The 8,420-nt window shown below is 49.2% G+C and overlaps 1 protein-coding gene across 1 annotated transcript; it reads left to right on the top strand.

The window, feature by feature from the left end:
- The first annotated feature begins 1,560 nt into the window (after positions 1-1,560).
- On the top strand, positions 1,561-5,274 carry TMEM52 (transmembrane protein 52). The gene is made up of 4 exons (XM_066334186.1): positions 1,561-1,678; positions 2,455-2,499; positions 3,719-3,888; positions 4,214-5,274. The coding sequence occupies exons 2-4, from the start codon at positions 2,468-2,470 to the stop codon at positions 4,522-4,524; spliced, it is 513 nt and encodes a 170-aa protein (XP_066190283.1). The 5' UTR covers positions 1,561-1,678; positions 2,455-2,467; the 3' UTR covers positions 4,525-5,274.
- Positions 5,275-8,420: the final 3,146 nt, after the last annotated feature.

Here is an 8,420-nt window from a genome sequence, read left to right as displayed (position 1 = left end):
GATCTTAATAATCCTTAAAAGGAAACCAAACTCATTTGTAAAGCAGAAAGTCAGAGAGTAAGCACTAGTGTCATACACATTTATTAATTCATGTCCTGCTTCTCCAGAAGTGACTTCAGAGATTGCTTCACAAGTATGAGCACAGGTTTCCCTGAATGAGCAATGGCCCCATGACCCTGAGCAGTGCTGGAGGAAAACACTGCAGTCACTTTGTCACATGCCATCGCTGAGCCTGGAAACACCGGGCTTCAGTCCTAGGAGTCAGAATAGGAAATATCACCTGGTGCTTCCAGGCATTGTGTCCACCGGTGCTGCCCATGCCCCTGGACTGTGCTGGGCTGGCCCTGGCAGGACACCAGGTGCCACCAAAGCCATTCCATCTCTGCCCTCCTCAACTGGACAGGGAGGAGAATACAACAAAAGGCTCATGGAGAGCTTTCTCTCCATGAATTTCTGCATTTGAAATGTTCGACACAGTTAAATAGCCTGCAGCACACCGACCCTAAAGAGCCGTCAATATCTTTTCAGTCGTGTTTCATTCGTTTTAACAAGAATTTTTAGAAAGGGAAATTACCTGCTCTTCTAAACATTTGTTTCTGACTCAGATATTTCATACCAGGTTTCTCATTTCTTTATTTCTCCTTCAAGCCCCTCTGACACAGCAGAGGCTCGGGGGGTGTGTCCAGCTGCTGCACACCTGATGGGCTCTGTTCTGGCGGGAGCACCGCGCTCAGTCCCGAATGGCTGCAGGGAAATCTCTGCAAGAGGAGCTCTCCCCGATCCCCTCCGCGACGTCCGCTCACGGCTGGGGCTGGGACAGGGACAGGGACAGGGACTGGGGCTGGGGCTGAGACAGGAGCAGGGGCTGGGACAGGGACAGGGGCTGGGGCTGGGGCTGAGACAGGAGCAGGGGCTGGGACAGGGACAGGGGCTGGGCAACAGGGGCTGGGACAGGGGCAGGGACAGGGGCTTAGGCAGAGGCAAGGTCAGGGTCTGAAGCAGAGGCTGAGGCAGGGGCTGGGGCAAGGGGCAGGGACTGGGGCAGGAGCAGGGGCTGAAGCAGAGGCTGATGCAGGGGCTCAGGCAGGGTGAGGGTCTGAATCAGAGGCTGAGGCAGGGACTGGGGCTCAGGCAGGGTCAGGGTCTGAAGCAGAGGCTGAGGCAGGGACTGGGGCAGGATCAGGGTCTGAATCAGAGGCTGATGCAGCGGCAGGGGCTCAGGCAGGGTGAGGGTCTGAATCAGAGGCTGAGGCAGGGTCAGGGTCTGAAGCAGGGGCACGCTGTGAGGCAGGAGCACTCCGGGGGGAGCCGAGCAGCCCTGCCCTGGCCAGCCCCGACCCCTCCCGCGGCCCGGGCGGGGCGATCCTGCCCGCTCCGGCCCGGTCCCGCCGTGCCCGGCCCCGCCGAGGCTCTGCCCCCCGGGCTGATGCCGGTTATTTATTGCGCTGCCCAGCACGGGCTGTCCCCGGGCTCGGTGTCCCCTTTCAGCGCCGGCCGCGTGTCCTTGAACCGCGGCGGTTCCCGTGGGCTCCGGCCGCTCACGGACACTCCCGCAGCGTCCCGAGCACATGCAGCAGGGACACGAGGCGCTTCCCTGGTCACCTGCTGACCCCGTCCCGCGTTCCCCCCTGGCGTAGGCATCGCTCTGTTCTGGGAACACCTGTGAGAGCTCTGCCCGGTGAGTAACCGCTGCCCGTTCCCAAACCTTCCCCACCGGGACCGAGTGGTATTCCCACAGCAGAACGGTGACTCGCTCATGGCCAGCCCTTACAACTTCTTTTTTGATCTCTAAGACAGTCAGCAACTTTTAAATTTCACTTGGCTGCTCCTGCTCTGAGGGAATGGCTCTCTCCCAAGACGACTCCGAAGTGTCACTTCTGAACAGTTGGCAGATGCTCTCCTGTGGTCAGAAGCATTGTTCTGCTGCAGGAAATGCATTGCAGGAGGTTCAGTACACACAGCCCTGCTGTGGCAGCCACGCTCCTGAAATGTCACAGGAGCTGTTCTCTTCCTTTTGTACTGTACCAGAACTGAAAAAAACTCCCCATTTCTGGCTGCATTGCAGCTATGGAAAAATAACTTTAAAATATCTGGGGAACACAGGCAGTTGTCTAGACTGGCATTTTCAGACAGGCCCCTGGTATGAGGCACCTCATCTCAGTTACCTTTAAATAACAGTGGTTTGGTTTTTTGGGAATCCTGCGTGAGTTTTTCTCTCTCCCAAGCATGAGTAAAGCACCACCCAATAAAAACATTTATCGATTCAGAAGCAACTTTTACAGTGGGATTTTTTGCATGTTCTCATCTGGAGTAATGGTACAGCCATGAAGAACCATCTGAAGTGGTTTTGTTTCAGACTCCTGCTGAGTGCTTTCCCTTTTCCACCCCAGGGAAGTGCATTCCCTGTCATACATGCACTATTTAAATCAGTGAATCATCTGCCTTCCTTCACAGATGCCCCTAGAACATGTCTGATTGGACAAGTCTGTGGTATGTCTGGTAAGTTGGCTTTTAATCTTCCTGACCCAGAACCGTTTGAAGTTTTTATGAGCAGGGCTTGCAGCAAGGCAGTGGAAAGGCTTCTCTGGGGCAGGATCAGGGAGGGGTGTCTCTGTTTTCTGAGCTGCCAGAGCAGTGGACTGGAGGCCAGGGGAGATTGGGTGTCAGGTGGGGAGCAGCATTCACCCGGGGCTGTGTCATCTTTCCCTTCTGAGTGCACTGGGGTTGAACCCAAGGGCTTGTTTGTTCTTCCTAAATAGCCAGAGCCAGTCTGGCCATTGGCTCCCTGCACAGGGCAGCTTCCAGCAGGGATTTGCTGGGCCCTGGCCCTGCCCCATGCTCAGCTCACTCCCTTCTATGGGACAGGGACTGTCACCCTGTGCTGAGCTCCCCTCGGAGCTCCAGCGAGCACAGAGCTGAGCAGGGGCTGCTGAAAGGGAAAACTGGGCTAAACCAGAGAGGATCACAGCAGGATTCATCTCCCACCTCATACGTGTTACAGGTGCCCTGACAGTTTTCATAGTTTACATTCTGTCCATATATTGACTTCAGCAGCACACTGAGGGAGTTGGTTACTTTTGCCTCCTTTCCTCTGCAGCAATTTTGGTGGATACACAGAGCTGTTTGAAAAGACACAGTTACCAAAAATAGATTGAAAAGGTTTCTAAAAGCCTCCAGGAGAAGAGGGAGTTGGATTGAGAAACAGAGGGGTGGGAAGGTAGAGTTTCAGTGGAGAGGAAAACCTGAAACACAGGTATATCAGTCTAAGTACATTGTAAGTTGTTAAATTATAAACTTCCTTAAGCAATAGCTAGAGACAGAATTGTGTTTTCAAGGCATAAATATAATTTAATATCATATCATTTCCATGCTCATTTATAAAGAGAGGCCCTAGACTTGAGGAAGTTCATGCTTGTATTTCCCTCCAAGTACAAACCCTCTCTTGCTGTGGAAAGCAGAGCCATTGCTCCTGCACAGAAGCTGAAAATAACCCAAAATAGTGAAATGTTACAGCACCCGTTGTACTGATGGGCAGTAGTTCTTCAACTTGTGACTGAGTGTTTGTGATCCCACTTTCTAATCCAGCATCCAGCACCCATTCAGAACTAAATCCAGGAGGCTTGACGTGCCTTCCAACCATTCAGAGTGAAATTATATTCTGGTTTAGAAGAAGCACAACACAAGCAGTGGAATGATGGTGTTTCCCCTCCTCTCTCAGGCTGATCTTGCTGATGGTGTTCCTGCTCCTGCTCTGTGGGGTCTCAGCGAGCTGCATCAAACTCTGCTGCCGCAAGAAGAGGCCTCCAGTGGAGAGCTTCCCTCGGCACCCCTGTGACCTGCCAGTGATGGGCATTGACAGTGACAGCACTGCCCACAGCACCGTGACCTGTGAGTACCCTGAGCCACCTGCTCCACGAGCACTGAGCCCGTGCCAGGAGTTCTGTGTTTCCTGCAGGAAAGGGAATTCCCAGAGAACTCCCAGAACTAATTCCAGCCCCACAGAGTGGGCACAAGGGGTGAAGGGGAGGATCAGGGTGACAGTGAGTGACACTGAAGACCAGGAGTGATTCTATATGGACAGCTTTAGTATGCAGTGTTTCCTTCTGAAAACACCAAAGTCTGTAATCCTGGGAAAAAAGGCAGGATTAGCTCTTTATGTATCAGTGTCCCATGCAGGTGTTTAATTTTTATTTTTAATTCGTTTTCTTCCCAGCATACAGCTCATGGCAGTACCCTCCAAGTGTCCAGATTCCCTCGGTATTTGTGGATATGGATAAGAACACTGTGTCCCCTCCAGCTTACAGCCTCTATGCCATGGACCTGCCACCTTCCTATGATGAAGCTGTTCAAATGGGAAAACAAGTGGCACGGACAAACCAGAAACTCAATGACATCCCTGAACAGGTGACTCCAGGAGGGCTGAACCCCAGCCAGTCCCCTCCTGACACAACCAACAGAGATCCAGCAACACGGGCAACTTCAGAAGATTCAGAAGATGCCACGAAAGAACAGCCACAAGTCTGACTCAGTTCAGATGGGGAGCAAAGTAAGGGAAGGACTGTAAGAGTTAAAGAAGACATGAAGAGTTTGGGTTTATAAGTAGGTTATGATGGAAAGATCTTTCTTCTCATGCCCTTGTAATGATCTGTCAGAAGAAATATTTTCTGTGACTGCTGTAATCCCCTGGTAAAGCTTCTTCAAGGATATGAAATGAGGTAAAAGGGCAGCAGTTTAAAAATGCCTGTAAAAGTGGGACGTGAATGCGTGTTCATCTTCTGATAAAATAAGTGTTCCTTGTGTCCAGCAATAAAAAAGGTCAGGAGGATTTTGCCACCTTGGGAATACACACTCAGAACAGTACAAACAGGAAGTTGTTGTTCTCGAACAGAAGTTTCCCAAACTGGAGTTGAAATCACAGCCAGTCACACTGACCAGCCTCTGTGGTTTCTCTTCTTTTGAGAGCATCAACTGCCCAGGAAACTGCTGAGGACAAAGTGCTGCACAGTGGCTCGTGTTCCTCACGGAGCAGGAAGATGCCAGGACAGGAGAGGGAGGGGGGAATGCTTTGTGTTGTTTACAGGGAGTGAGGCAGATGAGACACGACACTTCTGTGGTGGTGGTGAGACCCCGAGGGATTGTTTTTGAGGTTCTATAAATCTTGCCATTTCTGTTTTCGAGATGTGTTGCCTTGTGGGTGGGTTCCCTTTGCTGTTTATTTTTTCCAGATAAAGTACACATTAATTCCAAAGAGACACTTGCACACATGATTCGGTATTACTGATGTGTTTCAAATATTCATCAAATATTTCAAAGATGCCTTTATATTTTGTTATCTGCTCAGGTGTCAGGGTCTCAGGAAAGAAAAATCACAGGTTCCTGGCAGCTTTTACCAGTTCAGAACATGGACAAACTCAGGACTGAGCAGGGTGACACAAAACATGCTTGTGCTGAGCCATCCAGAATAAGTTAGAAACACAAATACCACAGCACAGGCTGGGCAGAAGTTCAAAGGAATTACTCTTAGGGGTGGTTCTTCATGGAGTGCTGATAGATAACTGCTGAGCATCATTTTAGAATGGGAGCTTGGAGCTGATTACAGCAGTCACAGCCCAGACAAAAATATGGGCTCCAGAGGCAGGGATTTTAATGCCAGCTCTTTCCCTTGCCCCTCCAGATTCCAAATGGTCCAAATTTTGTCCACTCCTGGACAGTGATTTTTTTTGAATCCCCTTTAGCAAGGTGCTAATCTGGCTGTTAAAAGAACATGAGCAATTGCCAGGCTGGCTCATTGCTCTGGGTGAGAGCAGCAACCAAAGCCTGAGCACTCGGTGCTATTAGTGAATGTAACATAAATTTAGGTGTCTGTCATTAACAGGCAGCAGAAGTGGTGGGCACAAAAGCCTGCACAGCTTTTAAAAGACTGTTATTCTCTGACAACCATTACTGCAAGAACTGCCCTGGAAATGAGCACTAATGATTTAAAAATGAAGATCTCTGCCAGCCGCTGGCCCGAGATGCTGCTGCAGAGTCGTGTGTGAGCTGTCCATGAGTCTGGCTCCCCAGGGAAGGGACGCTTCTATATTTAACTTGCATGTAACTTACTGTGAGGGTTGACTGGTGTAACAAATCTGCTTCTCTTGTGTCTCCTCTCTGTCATCCTTCATTATATTTCTGCTGTTTTATTCCTTCCTCTGTTTTCCTTATCTGTGTCAAGATGGAGGCTGGGCATAAGCCAGGGTAACTATTTGGATGTCTCTGGCTGGAATGACAATATATGGCCAGTCCCGGACGTCTCCAGGTCATAAACACAGCAGATGTATTTTTATTTATTGAACTTTTCCATAGCACTCGGAACGAAGCCTGGGCCCTTCCGAAGAAGGAATTTGTGTTGGAGGCAAATGGCTGAGCGCTCAGTCACAAATAGAGACGGGAATTGAGAGGCAGGCGGAGGAAAGACTCGTGAGCGACACAAGAGGGCAGTCCCTCACTTCTCGCTGTGTGCCGAGGATCCTCACCGCCGTGGGCTCGGGAAGAGACCGAGCTGCCCGCAGGAATCACCATCGCCACGGCTCCGGCTCCGTGCCCTGCCCTTCCCTCTGGCCGAGCTGCCACGTCTGCTCTGTTTGCTCACCCCAAAACCCCCAAACGCCCGTGACTTCCCAAGGAATGAGGGTATAATCGGTGTTTCCTTTCTAGCACCTAAGGAAAAGTCTTGTGTATTGCCCAGGCTCTTGTTACACAGTTCATTAATTCAGAAATTGTCGGCAGCAAACTACTGCCCCAGTCAGCCCTCAGGAGCACAGATTTCTCTCTGCACACCAAAAGCAGCTCAGTTTGCTGTGTAACCTTCACAGTAAGGAAATTATTAAGGTCTTTTTTGTGACTGGCCTTCTCCAGAGCCTGTTAAAGGTAACCCCAAGGGAGTTCTTGCAGCGGAGGGTTGAAGAAATCCCTCATTCTACACAGCTCCTGTTGATGGAACAGTTACAACTTCACGTTTTTGAAACCTACAATTCTCTATCGCCTTGCTTGAAATTGGTCAGTGGTCAGAAGTTACTGGTTGGGTGTGCAGAGTGGAAGGAGGGGAAGCAGGACATGGATTTGGAATCTGTGATTCCAAAGCCTCGCTTCCAGAAGAAACCAGGATTAAAAAGAACACCAGGAGGAGGTTGGTCCCACAGCAGGTTATGGCTTGGCCTGATGCAGGATCTAAGAGCTCTGATTTGCCAGGCTGCTGGTTTTTACCATCACTAGATCTATTCAAGTCAGATTATATCCACACAAGCTTTGTGACATCTCTAAGGGAAAAGCCCCTCTCTGTAATTACCCAAAGTGCATTTTTAATTGTGATTTATATTTGGTCCTCAGTTTGGCAGTATTCAGCATGCAATTTTTCTTCTCTCATTTGTTCAAAATGCTCATTTTGTCAGTTATTTTCTGCTGTTCTTTGCTGGCTGTGTGAAAGAGCCTGTGTTGGGGAGATGGACTGCTGAGGTTGGAGCCTCCATCACTGTCTCTCCTCTCACACACATGCACTCAGCACGAGCACTTGTGCTCAGAAAGAAAACGCAGCCATGGAAGTAAATTTCCTCAATAATTCATGGGCTTTATAGCCCAGAGCAAATTATACCTTGGCTCTGTCATGAAATTCAGCCTGCAAATCCCTTTATAGCCAAGCTCGTTAACAATATAAGTAAAGTGGTACCTCTAGAATGGCTTTGATAATTGATGCATTATAATCTTTGGAGAGTATTTAGTGGCAAACCTGCAGCATCCAGACTGAGGCATCAGTGGGGTCTGGACACAGGAAAAGTCAGAGGGAAAAAAAAACCATTTCTTTGTTTGCCTTGCAGTTGCCTTTGTCTGCCTCACTGGCCTCAGAGAGCTCAGGTTTGGTTGCTTCGTTTTCTAACTGCATTTTGTCTTCATCAGCTGCAGTTTTTGAGGGGAAAGGATCACTGCTGCTGCCAGTATGGATGAGTGGGACACTTGGACACATCAAACTCTCCATCTGTGGAACAAAATATCTCTGCCACAGCCACCCTCCATACTCTTGGCTGGTTCTGATCCTAATCCTCTTTACCTGTTAGAACTCTTCTTGTTTAGGGAGACACTGACTAATTTTGCTGCAAGTAGCAGAGGTTCTTTCCTTCATCCACAATTAAAATTCAAACTGCGAGAGAAGCCTTGGAATCCTTTTCAGAGCAGAAGATGAAAACAAAGTATCACAGGGGAATTGTGCTCTAAAAACTGGAGAAGACAATAAATGTTTTATGAAATTCTACATCCTAAGGTCAAACTCAATGCACAAAAAAGGCTTAGGTGCAAACCCACATTGCTGGGAAAACATTTTGTTCTGGTCAGTCAAAATTTAGAATATAAAATGCCAGAGCTGTTCTCTTTTTATCTCACTGGAAGGA

This window comes from Sylvia atricapilla, chromosome 22 (assembly GCF_009819655.1).
Source record: "Sylvia atricapilla isolate bSylAtr1 chromosome 22, bSylAtr1.pri, whole genome shotgun sequence".
In the NCBI taxonomy this organism is placed as follows: domain Eukaryota; kingdom Metazoa; phylum Chordata; class Aves; order Passeriformes; family Sylviidae; genus Sylvia; species Sylvia atricapilla.
This window is presented reverse-complemented; position numbering and strand designations above follow the sequence as displayed.